Source organism: Lynx rufus, unplaced genomic scaffold (genome assembly GCF_022079265.1).
Source record: "Lynx rufus isolate CCGP_SWC_20201006 ecotype Redwood Valley unplaced genomic scaffold, mLynRuf1.p SCAF_5, whole genome shotgun sequence".
Taxonomy (NCBI): Eukaryota; Metazoa; Chordata; class Mammalia; order Carnivora; family Felidae; genus Lynx; species Lynx rufus.
Window position 1 is genome coordinate 64,148,616 of NW_025814867.1, and position 18,946 is coordinate 64,167,561.

The following is an 18,946-nucleotide window of genomic DNA, read 5'->3' on the forward strand; positions in this document are numbered from 1 at the left end:
GGCAGGAAATGCAGAGAGGGAGCCCATTTTAAAGCTTATTGATGTTGTTTATACTTTAGTGTATGTAAGGAGGAGAGCAATGATCAAGACTCAGTTCTTAATGATCAGAAAGGAAGCAGAGGCATTAATAAGGTGCAAATTTAATCTAAACCGCCACCAGGTTTAACAAAAGGATACACAGAACAATCCAAGAGAATCCCAAACTCTAACTCTGACCATTGCGTAGCTTTGTAAATCATAGCTAGCATTAACTTTCAAAGGTATGCGTTTCTCATGACCCTGTTCTAAATGTAAATGCATTTATATCCAGATCATAAGCAGAGAGGGTATCTAATTAGATAATGTTTGCAAGTACTTTGAAGATATTTAAAGTGCTCTATAAATGCTAATGATTATTATTATTATTATTATTATTTAAATACAGTTCGCAATTACTGCTTACAACCTATTCCACCCACCACACTGCCATAATTTGAATACAGGCAGCTAAAAAATAAAACAAAACAAAAAAATCCTAGAAGTAGAAAAGATGAAACCATGTCCATATGAAGCTCTAGATTTTTACCAGTCATAAGTAATTTACAAGCATTTCAATTTTTTTTAACGTTTATTTATTATTGAGAGACAGAGAGAGACAGAGCATGAGCATGGGAGGGTCAGAGGGAGGAGGAGACACAGAATCCAAAGCAGGTTCCAGGCTCCGAGCTGTCAGCACAGAGCCCGATGCGGGGCTCGAACTCCCAAACCGCAAGGTCATGACCTAAGCTGAAGTTGGACATTTAACCGATTGAGCCACCCAGGCGCCCCAATTTATAAGCATTTTAAATAGAGGGCTGGGATATCAAATCTAGTAAATCTAAGCAATTGCCCTCTGCAAAACAGACAAACCCAAAGTTGTGTCAATTTTCAGAATTTCTTACTTATAAACCTAGTGGAAAGCAGATTGTGGTCCAGAACACAAGGCTCTTTATTTACCCTTCTGGCTGCCAGCCGCATCTTCCATTTTCTCCACTGCAATCTTAAAATATCTACATCATTCTGAAAAAAGTATGACTCAAGATTTTGATTTTAATAATCATCAGACAGATAAAGGCCTGAGAATGGTCCTTCCTATAACATATCTTCTGACTCATCTTGCTAGCTTCTGCAATAATCACAAATTGAGTGGTCTCCCGTTCTTAAAAAATGGAAATCTTTGAGCCTGATTCCACATCTTCCAAACATACCTGTCAGATGATTTTCCAAAGAGAATGACAGATTAAATGTAAACATCCCTTATACACAGTGTACAAGAAAATTATTGCTAATCCCAAAAAGGTTCACATTTTAGGTTTTTACATTTTTAAGGCAAGAAAAAGAACAATTAACATATTCAAAGCTGACTTTGGTTCATTGAAAAACAAAATCACAAGGAAGAAATACCTTGGAAACAACACTCAAACACCATAAGCTCACCAAAGAGAGCTTGTGCCCAAATGAAAGACTTCTGGGAAACCTGTGAACTTTAGGAAGATAACACACCAGATAATTCTGAAGTCTTGACAAGGTCTGCAGGGCAAATAATGACCATGGGAGTCACAATGTGCAGTCGCTTTGGGGCAGGTCGGTTGTAAGTTCCGCCATTTTGTAGCTCTATGACTTTTGGTAAATACGATGATTTTTCTAAGCCTCCTGTGTTCATTTGTGAATGCTAAACTCCTACCTCACAGAAAATTTGGAGGTAATTTGACAATACCAAGAGCTTTATACACTTTTGTCATAAACTACACTTCTAAGAAGTTATTCTAAGGACACAGAGATGTACACAAAGACTTACATATATTTATTGAAGCATTATTTACAAGACTTGAAAAGTTAGAAATAACCAGAAGCTTCATCAATAGGAATTGTTTAAATATTATCATTCATCCTCACGACAAAATGGTAAGCAGTCATTAAAAACATATGGTTAGAAATTTAAACACTAAATACTTAAAGAAATTTTAAGTAACATACTAATTTCTTTCTCTTTTTTTTAATTTGAGAGAGAGAGAGAGAATGCACGAGGGGGAGGGGCAAAGGGACAGAGAGAGAGAGAGAGAGAGAAAGAGAGAGAGAGAGAGAATATCTCAAGCAGAGTCCATACTCAGTGCAGAGCCTGACTCAGGGCTCAGTCCCAGGACCCAGGGATCACGACCTGAGCCAAAATCAAGATGCTCAACTGACTGAGCCACCCAGGTGCCCCAGTTACATACTAATTTCTAAGCATGATAATAGGATTGTGGTTATGTATTTTTAAGAGTGTTTATCTTTTAGAGATGCATACTGAAATATTTACAAATGAAATGATATGATGTTTGAAAATAATACGGGGAGGAAGTGGACGGAGGTGTAGACAAAACAAGATTGGACACGAATGGATAATTGTTAAGTCGGGGCCTCATTCTACTATTCTATTTTAAATAACAAAGTATTTATTTATTTTTTTATTCAGATTAAATTCATACTCCATAAAAATTCGCCCTTTTGAAGTGTACAAATGATTTTTTAATATGTTCACAGAGCTGAACAACCATCACCGTGGTCTAATTTTAAGACATTAGCAGGCATTCTCCACTTCTGCTCAAGCTGCAGAAATCCACTTTCCTTCTCTATAGGTTTGACTATAGATAAATGGAATCCTATACTATGTGGCCTTTTGTGTGTGGCTTCTTTCACTAGCATAATGTTCATCCATGTTGTAGCATGTATCAAAACTTTCTTTTATTGATGAATAATATTCCATTGTATGGATTTACTACATTCCATTTATTCACCTATCAATTCATGGACATTTGGGTTGTTTCCACTCTTTTAAAAAAAAATAATGTTTATTCATTTTTCAGAGACAGAGAGTGACGGGGGGAGGGACAGAGACAGAGAGGGAGACACAGAATCCAAAGCAGGCTCCAGGCTCTGAGCTGTCAACACATAGCCTGACTTGGGGCTTGAATCCATGAACCGTGAGATCATGACCTGAGCTGAAGTTGGACACTTAACCCACTGAGTCACCCAGGCACCCTGGGGTTGTTTTCACTTTTTGGCTAGTATGAATAATGATGCTACAAACAGGGATACCTGGGTGGCTCAGTTGGTTAAGCATCTGACTCTTGATTTCAGCTCAGGTCATGGTCTCGAGGTTAGTGAGTTCAAGCCCCACATCTGGCTCTGTGGTGCAGAGCCTGCTTGGGATTCTCTCCATCTGCCCCTCCTCCACACCCATGCACATTCTCTCTCGCTCTCTCTCTCAAAATAAATAAATAAACTTAAAAATATAAAAACATAAAGAATAAATTTTGAAAAATGCTACAAACATTTGTGTACAAGTTTTTGTTTGGATATACGTTTTCAATTCTCTTGGGTATATATACCTAGGAGTGGAATTGCTGGGTTACATGGTAACTCTATTATTCAACATTCTGAGGAACTGCCAACCTCTTTTACAAAGTGGCTGTAATGTATGAGCATTCCAATATTCCTTCCGATTTTATGTAACTTTAAAATCCCCCCATGACAAAGAATTTTTACAATTATGTTATACAAAAACATTAACAACATGCAAAAAGGGTGATTGTTAACTTTAAAACACAGGTTGCAGGGGCACCTGGCTGGCTCAGTCAGTAGGGTATGTGACTCTTGATCTTGATGCCATTATTCCGAGCCCCACATTGGGTATAGAGTTGACTTTAAAAACCAATAAATAGATAGTGGGTGATGGGCATTGAGGAGGGCACCTGTTGGGATGAGCACTAGGTGTTGTATGGAAACCAATTTGACCATAAATTATATTTAATATAAAAAAATAATAAAATAAATAAATAGAAACAAACAAATAAAAGCAGCAAACAAGTGAAAACACATTTTTTAAAAAAACAGCTTGCAGATAATATAGACAACATGATCTTAATTTTTAAAGCTATCCACTTAGCTATGCACAGAAAAGAACTACTAAGCCATACACCGAAAGGAGCCCTGGAGCCCCGAAGGTAATCCTGGTGGGGAGTCTTAAGAAAAATCAAATATATGCACTGCCTTCGTGAAGTTTACTATCTAGTAGTGGATATAATCCAGGTCAGAAAGTTCTGAGTGTGAGGTCAGTTCTGAAAGGGTTTACAAGTGGAATGGATAACTTCTTTCTGAGAGAAATCAGAGGAAATTTGGTGGAAAAGGTGGCATTTGAATGTTTACTGTTAAGGTAGTAGATACAGAAAAGGAATACAGTAAAACCTTGGGTTGCGAGCATAATTCGTTCCGGAAACATGCTTGTAATCCAAAGCACTCGTATATCAAAGCAAATTTCAAGAACCATTGGCTCAGTTGTGGTCATGTGACATTCGGCATCTCCTACCACTCGTACTGCAAGACATCGCTCGTTTACCAAGTTAAAATTTATTTGAAATGTTTGCTTGTCTTGTGGAACACTTGCAGCACAAGTTACTGACGCTCCGAGGTTTTACAGTATAAGGTACAGTACCCCCTAAAGAGCATCCATGGGGAGAAGGAAGCTGTTCTCTGAGGCAGGAGTAAAGCATCGGTCATCAGAATTGCAGCGCATGGTGGGAGGCCCAGCTGAATTATAGCTGGTCTTACTGCTACACTAAAGAGTTTAATCTTTGGTCTGTAGACTGTGAGGAGTCAGGGAAGGTCGTGAATAAGAAATACCCAGACTGAAAACGTGCTGTTCGAAGAGTAATGTCACTGCAGTGTACGTAGAGACTAGTCAGGAGAAGGCTGATGGTAGAGACGCAGGAGGGAAGTCTCGTCATGGATGCTGCCCAGGGCACAGTCACCTCAGTGGTTGTAGGGAGGAAAGGAGCAAAAGGCCGCATGCAATGGATAGCAAGGAAAGATGTTTAAGATTGGGGTGAAATAAAATGTGTTTTGAGAATTTCAAGGCACCCCCTTGAGACAACTGGAGAACAGCCGAGGCATGTAAAAAGCAGAAAGCGAATCATCTTTCTCTAGAGGGAAATAAACTTCCAACCAGAATGAAAGAAATTACAAGCGGAATTCATCCAACATTTTCTATTTAAGTCCTCCCTCTCTCTCCTCTAGGAACCTTATATTTATATGAGCAGAATAACATTTCATTCAAAAAATATCACCCAGATTTTCTTGGAATTCTCAGCACACTGCTAGTTCAGGCCCTGTTCTCAGACAGCTACTTCCCCCACAGATATGGTAGAACCAATTTGACATAAAAGCAACTTTCAGACACAAATTATCCCAAATTCTCTCAGAAACACAGACTCAGAGACTGGTTGTGCTCAGCTGGGCATGGCGGCCATGATTCAATCACAGTAGCTCAAAACTGGGTGGACTGGAGAACTGTACCCCTGAAGAAAGGAACAGTGTAGGACAACAAGGACATGAAGACTAATACCAAGGCAGAAACACAGGAAGACTCAAAATTACAAGGTTTCAAAGAGCCTTACAGATAAGGCAGTGGGAAATGTGATATTTTCATGAAGGAAAAATGTTAGGTGTTCTTTCTTCAACAAAATATTCCATGACTTCCTAAGTGGACAATTAGGCAAACAGCAAACCATGACTTATGTTAGCTTTTTTACTAAGATTCAGAACACTGAAAATGATTACGCATATTTCTCTGATGTTCTGATAACTCCCACTACACCCTGTTTTATTATGAGGCAATGTCATGGCAAAGAAAACACCTGTTTAATATCTCTAAAAAACAGCAAATATATCTAATTAAAAAACTACTCTGCTGTTATTGTTTTTGAGACACTGTTATCTTATCAATTCTTTCAACTTTGCTAAACTCTCATTTAAGACCAAATTTAACTAAGTGCTCTGGGATAAGGAATTAATAATGTTTCAAGATTTCCTTAATCCCCATGAGACCTCTGACCAGGTTTTAAATACTGGACTAGTATTGTATCATTTCAGGTGGCCACTCCCCTCCCAAATACACAAACTTTGAAAAGGCACACGCAAGGGGTGCCTGGATGTCTCAGTTGGTGGAGAGACCGACTCCGGCTCAGGTCATGATCTCGCAGTTCATTGGTTCGAGTCCTGCGCCAGGCTCTGTGCTGACAACTCAGAGCCTAGAGCCTGCTTCAGATTCTGTGTCTCCCTCTCTCTCTCCCCCTCCCCTGCTCATACACACACTCTCAATCTCTCAGAAATAAACATTAAAAAATTAAAAAAAGAAAGTAAAGACACAGACATAATAAATGTGGCTTTATTTAAACAATGTTTAATCCACAAAGAAGGGAAAAAAGTTAAAAAAACAAAAAAAAAGAAGAAAGTTTTAATGAATAATGCTGATACCTGGTACTGGTTTAGAAATACACCAGGGGCACCTGGCTGGCTCAGTCCTTAGGGCATGTGACTCTTGATCTCAGGATTGTGAGTTTGGGCCCCATATCTGGTGTAGAGATTACTTAAAACTAAAATCTTAAAAAAAAAAAAAAAAAAGTAGTGAATGCTGATATTGGGGCAAAGGTCAACCCAGGCCAGCAGAGTAACATATAAGGTCATGTTGACACATATAAAGGAAAAGGTACTTTTAAAAGATGCAGGACCTTCTGATATCTTTTTCTCAGAGCCATTTTCAATTAGGTGCAATCACTGAGATGAAATGTTGGTAGAATCAAGTTTCCTATAAAATTCTATTTAATCATGGAATAGTATATTTGTGTAGAGCATTACATTACGGTTTTATTTTCAAATAAAGCATTGCCATAAATACTTTGATTGTTAAAACCAGCATATGAGAAAGGCAAGCAGTTGAAATCATTCCCATTTTTAAATTAATTATGGTTCCAGGACTTACCCAGAGTCACAGAACCAATAAGACATGGACATAGAATGCAGTACTCACTCTACTCCATTCACCAACTCATTCATGTATTCACCTGTTTATGCAACTAACTGCAATGACAGATTCAAAAATGGGCAAGGCATAACCTCTGGCCTCATGGAGCCCACAGTTTATTAAGCTGGCAGAAAAACATCCCAATGCCATTTATAACACAAGAACAAAAAGTGCAGTGGGAAAGATGCATGTGAGTCTTCCAGATGAGGTCAGTTCTTAAATCTATAGGTCTTAACAGACAAAGAAATAGCTAGGCCTGGAAGGCAGTGAGGGGCAGGGGGAAAGACAAGCAGAGGTCATCTAATTCTGTTCAAATAGAAAACTGAGTGTGAGTCCTGGCAGAAACATAGCGTATGAAGTCAGCAGAGGCCAATCTTGGCCTTGAACGCCTTCCTCTGTGGGCCAAACTAAGGACAGCCAAGGTGCTCAGACTCAGATATATGCTAATCTTCAAAAAGCTTTCTGGCTGATCTCACCTCATATGTAATAAAGCCTACCGGTGGCAAATTTCATTTCTTTTAATACTGTGATGTCTTGAAGGGAGAATGACTCAAGCCATGAGTTTGAATGAGTAGATTGTTTTCTGTAGCCTATGTATGTATACACATATTGCATACACCCACATGGATAGTTTATAACCATAACACTATATATGAGTATCCACATAGATTATGCAAAACATACATAAAATTCTACAAACCTCACATGGAGAGACATCTGAATAATGTGTGTATCTAGACTGACCCCATGGGAGATATTCAGATGGAGACGGGTTACAGAGAGAGGGTACTATGCAGGACAACCATCTGTCCTAGATGATTCAGTCATTTGCCAGCAGAGGAAGAATTGAAGGCGGGGGGGTTACAAAATGAATTCTAAAGGTATCTTAATGCTCCACGGTTTTATGTATTATGAGTTTACCTGCATGAAGCAGTTTCTTTATTCTCGATAAATAAAATTCCATGACTCCGGTGAAATAATTCCTCTCTGCCATTTTTTTGTGCTCAGGCAGAAAATGTATTATTGATTTCTGATTCAGCCACAGACAATGTGACTTAGAGAAAGGAGCACTGAATGAGAAGTCAGGAAACCTAGATTCTCTCCCCAAACCACCGTTCTCCCCTCCCTCACCCCCACCCCAGCAGAGAGGGGGCTGTGTGACCTTGGGCAATGACTACAGTCTCTGGGCTTCAGCTTGGTATTAAATGAAAGGAGTGGGTAGGTGTTCTCTAATTCTCTTCCAGCTCTTAATCTATGAAACCATCCCCCTCCCCTAACACTTAGTTTATCTCCAGAGCTCTAAAAATCAAGACTAATAAAAGTGGATTCAGAGCATCTCTTTTTTAGCCAAAGTAGATCCTGTTTTATCTTATTTTTTAAAACCATCCAAATCTTGCATAATTCAAATGATCAGTGCTGTCACTGGTTGCTCTGGTTTAAATTATGCATTGTTGCTATTTGGGGAGAATGTAGACTAGGTCCAGTCTGGGATCACTGGCTGAGAACAATAAGCCCCCAAAGTGAGAAGGATAAAGGCCTCTCCAGACAGGATCTGCTTTTAATGCACGGAGCTCAGGGTTTACAAAAAGAGCATTGATTGTGTACATTAAAGAGCCACCGAAACAGCAAGGGATTGGTAAGGCTGCAGCAAATTCTCCTAGATGCCACTGACCTTGGCTGCATTTCAGGGGTCAGGCATTCCCCATAAGGTTCTCAGCAGGCTGGCTTTCCTGAGGGGTTAGGAACAAATGAGACCTCTCATCCAGATAAACCCGCCTCTCCTAATTTGAGAAGACAGAAATTATCTGCCCTCTGATTTGTGGAGATCACCTGTGTAGCCTTTGGACTCAACAGCCAGCCTACACACCTCACCCCCTACAAGGCGGGTCCTACACCCCAGCCCTCCCGGGTGCAATTGTCTCCACATCAGCATGTAAGTCCTCTAGCCAGCAGTTCCCATCTCTAGAGCTGGCCTTAGCCCTCCCTCATTCCACACCTCCTACAGGCAGAAATACAGGGGCAAAGCACTAAGCCCAGGCCACAAAGAGCAATTTCAGGGAATCCTGCAAAGATATCTTTTCAAAATACAGATCTCTGGAGCACAGGCCTCCCATGTGTGAATCACACTCCAGGCAGGCCGGTGAGCCCTCGTGGTTCCTTACAAGCCTGCAGGCTCTGTGTGCTCGTATCTCAGAAAAGCTTCCCCAGAAAAAGCCCACAAGGGACACCTCTGACCAAGCCCAACTTAAAAATCGCATCAGAGCCCTTTCCATTAGAGGAGCAGTGTTGAGATTCTAGCTCAGGAAAACCACAAGCCTTGCCCATTGTTCAGATTCCTTCCCCATACCCCCCACCCCACCCCCTACTGGGCTTTTGCCACTTTCCCCTACCCGGTAGTCTGGGCCATCCATCCACCTGATTAACCCGCTGGCAGTAACTCCCAGTGCAGAAAGTAGGGCAAATGAACATGCACAGTCTGTAAAGCAGGAAATCACAGACTTAGCCAAAACACCCACCCGGTTACCAACCCCCACCCCCAGCTGCCCAGGGGGCAGCGGTTTCTGAATGTGGCATTTCTGTGCCAGGAAATAGACAGCTTACTGTAATATCACATGAATGAGCTTTTGCTGCCCAACTATCAAAAAAGCTATTTGAAATGGCATCTCTGTTCCTTCTCAACCCCTGGACGGCCTTGCAGAAACCCTCACCTCTTGGAAGAATTAAGAAGGGGAAGGGAAGTTAAAAAGAGGAGGATTCATGAGACTAAATAAAAAGTACCACTTTGACAGTAAAGGTAGCTCTTTAAAATAACTGTAGAGAAGGAGGTACTGTCAGGAGAAGTAATGAAGATTCAGGTCTGTAATCCCAAGATTTAGCATCAGTCTAACAATGTATGCCTCAGGAGGGCGTGTGAACTTCCAAGCTTCACCCATCCTGTGTGTCTGTGTTGAGACCCACCATCAATTCTATCTCACCATCCTCCATGCTTCAAGTATACATGCTGTGGCTTTTTTTTTTTATTATTCTTGGTTCAGGAGAGGAAGAAGCCATCCTTAATTGGTGTCCAATCCTCATCCCCCTCTGCTGCCGCCACCCACACCCCTCACCTCCTTTTCCGCAGGCAGCATCTAATTAAAATGGCAAGAAAGCTCTGCCCCCTTCCCCGATAGAGTGTGTTGGGATTCAGAGGTGGGGGTGGGGAGGCGTCGAGGCTACCCTGGGATTCCTGGTATTCTGATCTCAAAACAACAGCAAAATGGATTCTATAGCAGTGATGTCTTAGTCAATACAATGAAAAGGCGTCTGAGGCGATTCACGCGAAGGTAAACGCAAACCAGTGGGCCTGGAGGGACGTAGATGCTCTCTACAAAGGACTGGCCGCGCGCGCGCGAACACACACACACACATCCACACACACACACACACACACACACACACACACACACACACACGGGAGTTCCGGTCTGACTGGGGGAAAGCAGAGAACACATCCTTCCACCTGCTTAAGTTCAACCATAAAACTGAAATGTCAGAGCCACAAAGTCAGAAAGCACAGGCAGGTCTAAGTTAAACCATAAATAAAGGTGACTGGCAGACTGGCATTGAAGAGAGCGCGGAGAGGCAGTCGGGGCTCAGAAGGCGGAAAGGGGCTAGAGGAGGCAGTTGCCATCTACAAGACCAGCACAGCAATAGCTGCCCCCGTGGAGCGGCAGGTTCGGCTTCGTGGGGACAGTCAGGCTCACAATGTCATCTTGCAGGTAGCTGGGAAAAGTGAGTGGCCAGTGCTTCTATTCACGCTGCTGTTACTCTCTTTGCAGAAAGGGGCAGTGGGGTCTCGCGCCTTGGCACCAGACGACCGTCTGGGGCTTGTGTGCACACACCACGCGCGCGCGCACACACACACACACACACACACACACACACACACACACACAAGCCTTTCATTTTAAGGCTCTTACGCTGGTCTAAGATGAAACTGGCATTAGCTCCACTGGTTCTCTGGGGAGCTTCGGCCACAACCAAAGGAGGACACGTAGTGCACAGCTTTGAGAGGAGTCTTAGCCAAGAGCACCTCGGCGGACCCCGAATCAAAACCAGAAGCCAGGTTCTCTCCGCGTCGCATTCTCCCTCTGCCCAGTAGCCCCCGCCCGGGTTCACGCACCGAGCCCGTTCACCCCGAAACAAACCGCTGGGAAGAAATCAGAAAACACGTTCTACTCACCCTCAGAGCCGACAGATCGATTTCATCCAGGCTACGAGCCGGGGAGTCGCTCGCCATGTCTACTTCTTCGCGGGAGAAATGGTCCAAAACCACCCTGAAGCTTCTCCCTTGGAAATTCCACCTTGGTCTATTTTACTCGCGTCCTCATGCGGGTGTCGCGCCAGAGGCCCCGGGCCCAGCCTCCCCAGCCCACCCCGGCCCCACAGCACCCGATCCCGATCCCCCACGCGTCGGTCCTCCGGGTCAGGGAGCCCAACCTGCGCTGATCTCCAAGCCCGGAGCCGCGGTGCGTGTGGGCTGCGCGCCCTGCTCAGCTAAGGGCGCTGGGGCTGCGTGGGTGTATTTAAATGGGACATGCTTCTTTGCTTGTGCGTGGATGGCGGCTGCATTGGCTGTTATAATGAGACACATCAACTCCTCCACTCTGCTGGGGGGGTGGGGGTGGAGAACCACACAGAACTGTCTATCACCGCTTCCTGGGAGGAGTAAAGGGGGGGGGTGGAAGGCGGAGGAGGCGTGGTCTCCGACTGGGGAGAGGCCGCGCTTCCTGACCCGGTCCCTCTGCACCAGCGTGGTTGGGGGAAGGGCGCGCACCCTTTCCGCCCAAGCTTTTGCAGGCTAATCTGGATGGATCTGAAAAGCTGTTCCTGGACCCTGCCGTGCTTATCGTAGGGGCAAAGGGGCTTTATTTTGTGTGTCCAATTCGTGCACTGCAGCACAATGGCCCTCAATCGCATTGGGGGGGTTTTCGGTTCGGTTCAAATGCTCTAGCGCTGAAAAAATCCAGAAGGAAAAAAAAAAAAAGAGTGACGGCCTCCCTCCTCCATTAATTATTTGTGGGGCTGGAGTAACGCGGGCTGGTGCAACCGGTGCATATAAGGACTTGTGTGCAGGGAAGGGGATCCGCCTCCAGGCGCGGAACGAATGGGGGAGAAGCGCACTCGTACCCTGCGCTCCAGCGATTTGCAATGGGGGCGGGTGGGTCAGCCAGCGACCCCCGGGATCCCGGAAGGCGGGTCTCGAGGGCCGGTCACTCGCGGGTCAAGGGCTAGGAAGGTTTACCAGAAGCGGGAAAACGGACATCTGAGTTCCTTGTTGGCATCGCCACACCCAGGACTTGCCCGTACCGCAATTCCCCACGGAAACGACCGAATTGAAACGAGAAGCTTTTTCTCTGGGTGCAAGAGCTGAATGCTTCAGGTAACTCCAAAGGGAACACGGGGTAAGGCAGCACTCGCCGCCTCAGGACGCTGCATTTCCCTTTCAGGCAGCGTTTTCGTGGCTGACCTACTCAGACTGATGGAGAAAGTTTAGCTGGTGGGTGAGATGTAACATACAAAATGCACCGGGTGAGAGCGATTTCGCTCCACCCGCTTTCTCATTTCAAGGCTGAACGTTTACAGTGGTAAACATGATATTCCGTAATCAAAAGTATGAAGTCACTTCCCCCAGCCCCCCTACCCGCCCCCCCTTCCCCTCCAGCTTTGGCCACGCGAAATACATGGGAAGAAAAGCTAAATTTGAACTTTCCCCCCAAATACAGCAGTATCTGCACGTCTGTTAAAATGGGAGTTTACATCTAGCCAAGTGCAGTGAGGGCTTCTTAATCCTGTGGTGTGAATGTCAGTTTCAGAAAAGGACTTTTGAATGAATGAACGGAAGCCAATGCAGTTAGTTCATCAGGACTGCAGACACTGGAAGACTTAGAAACAGCATTCGGTTTGCGCCCTGCTTTTTGTTGTTGTTAACATTATTGTACTTATCTGTATGCACTGGGGATCATGAAACTGAAGAATTGTTCTAACATCTCAATGGCCACAGTTACTTAGGAGATTTGCCCTTAAAATGTCAAACGTTTAATCATGTTATATTCAGAACGCTCGATTTGACCTATCATTTTCTAATAAGATCGTCCAGCTTAAGACAGTAAATAAGGTGCAGCAAGCCACCAAGGCATGTAGAAATGACGTAAAAAACCTACTATTTCCCATCATGGTCCTTATTTTTCCCTTCTCTGTCCCTTTTTTACCCTTAATCTAGATGACAAAGTAATGTATTTCTTTCTCATGTTGAAAGAAATCATTAATTTAAGATCAGGTATTTAGATCTGTGAACGTAACTATCTTTAAAACTCCAGACATAGGAAAAATGAGATAAACATTTTTTTTCATGGACAACCTTCATTTTATACCCCAGATTTTTATCTGAAACATCACAGATAGATGAATGGTCTCTTCCACCTTAGTAAACTGCTCAGGCCATGAGGATGCCGTGAAACGCACTAAATTCCACCCTTGGATTTAGAATTGGAAGACTATATGTTCAATCCAGTGATGGGGGAGGGCTTCCTGGATGCTGACTGGTTGAGCTGAGAGTCAGGTGGAGGTGGTGGGGGGGGGGATGGGGGGGGAGTGATGGATGCAGGAAATACCATAAAAGGAAAGGTTGCAATAGCCAGGCCACCTTCAGCTAGTAAGGGAAGGAGCAAACTCCAGGCTGTTTGTGCTGGAGGCTAGGTAGTAGTGGTGACTGGACTGAGAAGGGAAGCAAAGGTCAGATCAGGTAGCGCTCTGCATGTCCCATTAAGGAACTTGGACTTTATCCTTTAGGTCAAGTGTGTATCAAATTTCAGCCATTCCAATACAAATCCCTATTTTTTTGCCATGTCTGTGAACCCCCCATACTATTTATTATCTGCTTAATATTTTTCTCTAAATCCATACTTTTCTTTTTTTCTTATTTAATTTAAAAGGAAACATAAATGACTACTATAAATGGAAAGCTAGCAATACTTGCTAAAAAATAAAAGAAAACCATCAAAATAAATACAATGGAAAATAAATATTACTTAATTCTAGCTATCATTGCCTGCTCCAGGTTTCTAGCCTAGGGCCTGCTCTTCCTTTGTTAAAAAGAGGAGTTAATAAATGCCAGAAAAGGCATTCAAAATTTGACCGAAGTGAGATTTTTTCCTCTTTATGTAATCTGAAGGATTGAAAGAACTGATATCATTTATGTTCAATTTGAAAGCCTGTAAAACAATACAATATGCTGTTTATGTCTGTAAATGTATAGCCAACTATAAAAAGCATGGGCATAGGCTGGAAGGACACAGATCAACTTCAGGACAGTGACAAGGGAGAAGTGGAATGGGAAGGTACAAAGGAGGATCCAACAATAAGACCTAATTTATTAAAAAGAAAAAAAGATCTCTAGCAAATATTGCTAAATGTTTGGAATTGTTAGATCTGAATAGTTACTAATTCATATTTATTATATTGTTCTCTGGATCTTTTTGTATATTTGAAATATTTTTATATTTTAAAAATATTTATAAAAAAAGAGAGAATCCCAAAGAGGGTTGTGTTCCCTCTATTAGATTCAATGTTATTTAATGCCATATCCATGCTCCAACTAAAATAAACACTGGAAATCAGTAACACAGCTTGTGGAACTTTTAAAAGCACACTCTGTATATCTTCTGTCACCACAAATCCCTAGATATAACAGAAAGTATATTTTAAAAAATTCATTAGAGTTCTAGAAGACAATAAAGACAGTATCAGTGGTCTAGCAATTCAGAGGACTTCCTAGATTATATAAAGCAAGTAGGATTTGATTGCCAGTAGATCTGTAAACCAAAACGGTACAGGGTAGGACCAGGGTGAGAGCTGGGAAGGCTTCAAGCTCAGAGGCAATGGCTACAAGGAACTGGGCCTTTCATCACAGTAACTAAACCCATTAATCCACTCTTTCATTCATTCCATAAATATATAAATCATTTACTCTGTGCCAGTCACAATACCAAGTCCTGAAGATTTGCTTTCACAGAGGCAAATAATAAAATTGTAAATAATCCATTACTAACATTATTTTAGATGGTGATAAGTGATATGAAGAAAATCAAGCAAGATCATGAGAATCAGCAGGTACACATGTCCACCCCCAGCTCTGACACATGCTCTCCGTAAGTATAGGTACTTGGGCCAAGGAGACCGGGTATCACCCCAAGGAGCTGCTCACCGATTGCCAGGAGAAAGGAGACCACACACACACACACACACACACACACACACACACGCACAGAAGGTGAAGTACCTGCATCCCCCGCGCTGCAAGACATTTGCTGCCCCACTTTCCACCCCAGTCAGCAAAGCAAGCACTCAGAATATAGAACTGGCACCACAGATAGGCAAATGAGATTTTCAAACACTAAGATGAGCAGACAACCCTGAATCACCAATCATTTCTAAAAATCTATTACTTTGAAAGAGAAGAACCAACTCCAATCAACAAACAGATTGAAAACCCAAAGTTACTGTTAAAAATGAGTTTTATAACATATATGTTTTATCCTCAAAAAATAATACAGGACCTTACAGTCATAAAACAACCAAGTTATTATGCAAACAAACCAGTTAGATGAATAATTAGTATATTAATTGAAATTTTTAAAATGAATATATAGATTGAACAATAGAAAGTAATACTATGCTGCAGATACTCCTTTAAGCATTCATGCATTAACATATTTAATCTTTATAATCTTCCAAAGTAGGCAATAATATTAGCATATTCACTTTACATATGAGTAAACTGAAGACTTAAAAGTTTAATTAACTTACTTAAGGCAACACAGTAATAAATGACTGAACCAGGATTTGAACTCAAGCTCTTAATCATCATGCTATACTGACTCAAGCTGAACTGAAGAGTGAATTTGTTATCTAGAAGATTGGGCCCAGTTTGATCCCAAATTGCAGAAGAAAGTATGTAGCAACAGAGTAAGAATTTAAGTAATATGGAGCATAAATCCAGAAGTTCCAACCTTCATCTGATAGGAGATCTAGAGAATAGATAGGAGGGAATACTCAGAGAAATAATAGAAAATGGTCCCGTATCTTCAGGCTAAAATCTCCCATAGAGTGCATAAGTTAAAAAATACCACACTTGAACATATCATGATGGAATTTCAGAGCATCAGGGATAGAAAGAAAATTCTAACCAGATCACCTATTTCTCATCAGCAGCAATGGATGCTAGGACAAAGCATTCTAACGTATGGGATAACGGGACAAACATATCTTGCAACACTGACTAAAGGGGAGTGAAGAAAAGTCTGGTGTGTCTTATAAAAATGGTTTTCCTGTTTGAAAACTGAAAAAAGAAAAGAAGGGACCAAAGGGAAGAGAAGAGGGCCAGGAAAAGCTTTCTGCCTGTGGCAACCATTCTCCAAGATGGCTTCCAACAAGCCTCACCTCCTGGTATCTCCACCCCCCGTGTAGGTCCCTCTAATATAGAATACAGCTGGGTAATACAAGGCATTTCAGCTTTTACCTTGTTTTCTTGGTTCATATGCTTGAACGCCATGTTTTTCAACCTCAACACTATTGACATTTTAGGTCTGATAACTCTTGTTGTAGGGGGCTACCCTATAGTGTATGATGTTTAGCAGAATTCCTGGTCTCTACCCACTAGCTCTCAGTAACACCTTCCCAGTTGTGACAACCAAAAATATCTCCAGACATTGTTAGATGTCTCCTGTCAGGCAAGATCACTGCTCTAGGGGGAGTCACTCATCACATCCTGTGGACATTCATGCCCCTTGCCAGACTTGTGGGTGACCTGCCTTGAAGTGGATGTTCCAGCCCAATCAAGCCTTCAGATGACTGCAATTCCAGCTGGCTCTGACTGCAATTTCGTGAAGTTCCTGCTTGAACTAGGACAGTTCAATCCAGCTGTTCCCAAATCCCTGACCCACAGAAACCATGAGAGATCATGAATTTTACTGTTGTTTTAAGCCATTTGATTTGTTATACAGTAAGGGGTAACTAATACATTGTCTTCAGACAGGGTTTGTGTGGACATAATTGCTACAGCTATAACAGCCATCTCCCTAGCAGGTCAGGATGAACTTGGGAAAGAAAACAAAAGAGGAAAAGCATCTGGATCTTTAATGACATCATTGAGCCACTCAATTAACTAATCCAGGGGCAACCTGTCTGAACTCCTTCTCATGAGACATAGGTTTTTCTCATTTTGTTTAAGCCACCATTAGTTGAGTATTCTGTTATATTTTTTTATCTGTTTTATTTTTGAGAGAGAGAGACAGTGTGAGTGGGGGAGAGGCAGGGAGAGAGAAGACACAGAATGCGAAGCAGGCTCCAGGCTCTGAGCTAACAGCAGAGAGCCTGATGCAGGACTCAAACCTACAAACTATGAGATCATGACTTGAGCCAAAGTGGTGCTTAACCGACTGAGCCACCCAAGTGTCCCAAACGTATTCTGTTATTTGTAACCAAATACTTCTTGTTACAGGAAATAAAAATTAAAACTATTCATTGTCTTTATCATTGCTGATTCACAAAGCAAAAATGAAATAATGATAACTTATAACTAAAATGATCTGATCAGGGCACGTGGGTGGTTCAGTCAGTTGAGCACCTGACTCTTGACTTTGGCTCAAGTCATGATCTCAGGGTCATAGGATCAAGCCCCACTTCAGGCTCCCTGCTAAGTATGGAGCCTGCTTGAGATTCCCTCTCTCCTTTTCCCTCTCCCCCTCACCCGCTCTCTCTCTCTCTCTAAAACAATAATAAAATAAAATTAAAATTAAATAAAATAATCCTACAAGTTTAAAAAAAGAGAGAGAGAAAACCAGGCAAAGATAATTTTTTATCTTATTTGGAGATATGCTTGGATACAATCTCTAAACAGAAAAATGTGAGTCAGTTACGCATGATAAATATAAGGGTCACCACATAGGCAAATATAAATTGGATGTTTAAGTTACAAACTAGTTGAGTGGAAAAATGGAACAAGGATAGCTTGAAGAATTGAATAAAATGAAGAAAGAAAATATAAACCATTGAGATTGACTAGTGTAAAGGACATATGTTTGGAGTGGTGAGCTGACCCAGTATCCATTCTGCTTTTGTAAACCATGGTAGGTAGACTAATAGTTCCCCAAAGATGTCTATGTTCCAGTGCCCAAAACCTACAAGTATGCTATCTTAGATGGCAAGAGGGACTTTGCAGATGTGATTCAATTAAGGAATTTAAGATGAAAAGAGTATCCTAAATTATCAAGGAGAGACCCATGTAATAACAAGGGTGCCTAAAAGTAATGAAAAGGGAGGCAGAAAAGAAGACCTAGAGGAAGATGTGCCATGGAAGAAAGGCACAGAGAAATGCAACATTACTGCCTTTGAAAATGAAGGTAGGGGCCATAAACGAAGGAATGCAAACACCTGTAGAAGCTGTCGAGGCAAAATAAAACCCAGATTCTCCCCTCCCACCTCCAGAAAGGGATGAAGGTCTGCTGACATCTTAATTTTAGCCCCACGAGACACATTTTGACTTGCTGACTTCCAGAGTGTAAGATAATAAATTTGTGTTGTTTAAAGCCACTAAGTTTGTGGTCATTCATCACAGCAATGATAGAAAACTACAAGACATACTGTATCCATATTCCCTTTTGAATGATTGTCTCCCTGTGGTTACAGATTACTGGTGCTATTTCTTAGGTTTTCTGCCCACTGGGAGTCCAAAGGTGAGTGGATATCTGAAAGCAGAACTGAAGCGGCCCCCTTCATAAAAACCTGGAACTTTAGAAGAATGGCAAGAAGAATGAAAATGGTTAGTCGTCATTCATTCCATTTGTGGTACTCTACCCATAGGGATTTGCCAGAGTCCATTCTTCCTTTCTCTTTCTCAGAAGTCACCTTGCTTCCTGCCCATTTTTAATCTTGGCTCTCTGGGCTAGTTACCTATGGCTGTGCAAAGAACCACTTCAAAACTTAGTGAATAAAACAACAATTAACTCTTAGCTCACAAATCTGTAATCTGGACAGGGTTTGGTGGGG

General features: G+C 42.1%; 1 protein-coding gene and 1 long non-coding RNA gene across 4 annotated transcripts in view; one reads left to right on the plus strand and one right to left on the minus strand.

Annotated features, from left to right (window-relative positions):
• Positions 1–11,492, minus strand: part of TNIK (TRAF2 and NCK interacting kinase) — a 395,341-nt gene extending 383,849 nt beyond the window's left edge. For 2 of the 3 annotated variants that reach the window (XM_047099964.1, XM_047099963.1), the window contains exon 1: positions 11,082–11,491. In XM_047099964.1, coding sequence (XP_046955920.1) covers positions 11,082–11,138 — 57 coding nt within the window. In that variant the 5' untranslated portion in view covers positions 11,139–11,491. Of the gene's footprint in view, positions 1–11,081 lie in introns of all 3 variants that reach the window. The other variant, XM_047099965.1, reaches the window with a different exon arrangement.
• A 274-nt stretch (positions 11,493–11,766) lies between these two features.
• LOC124526907 (uncharacterized) lies at positions 11,767–17,175 on the plus strand. Its single transcript, XR_006965764.1, has 3 exons — positions 11,767–12,281; positions 14,960–15,048; positions 16,694–17,175. It is a non-coding gene; the product is annotated as an uncharacterized LOC124526907 (long non-coding RNA).
• Positions 17,176–18,946: the final 1,771 nt, after the last annotated feature.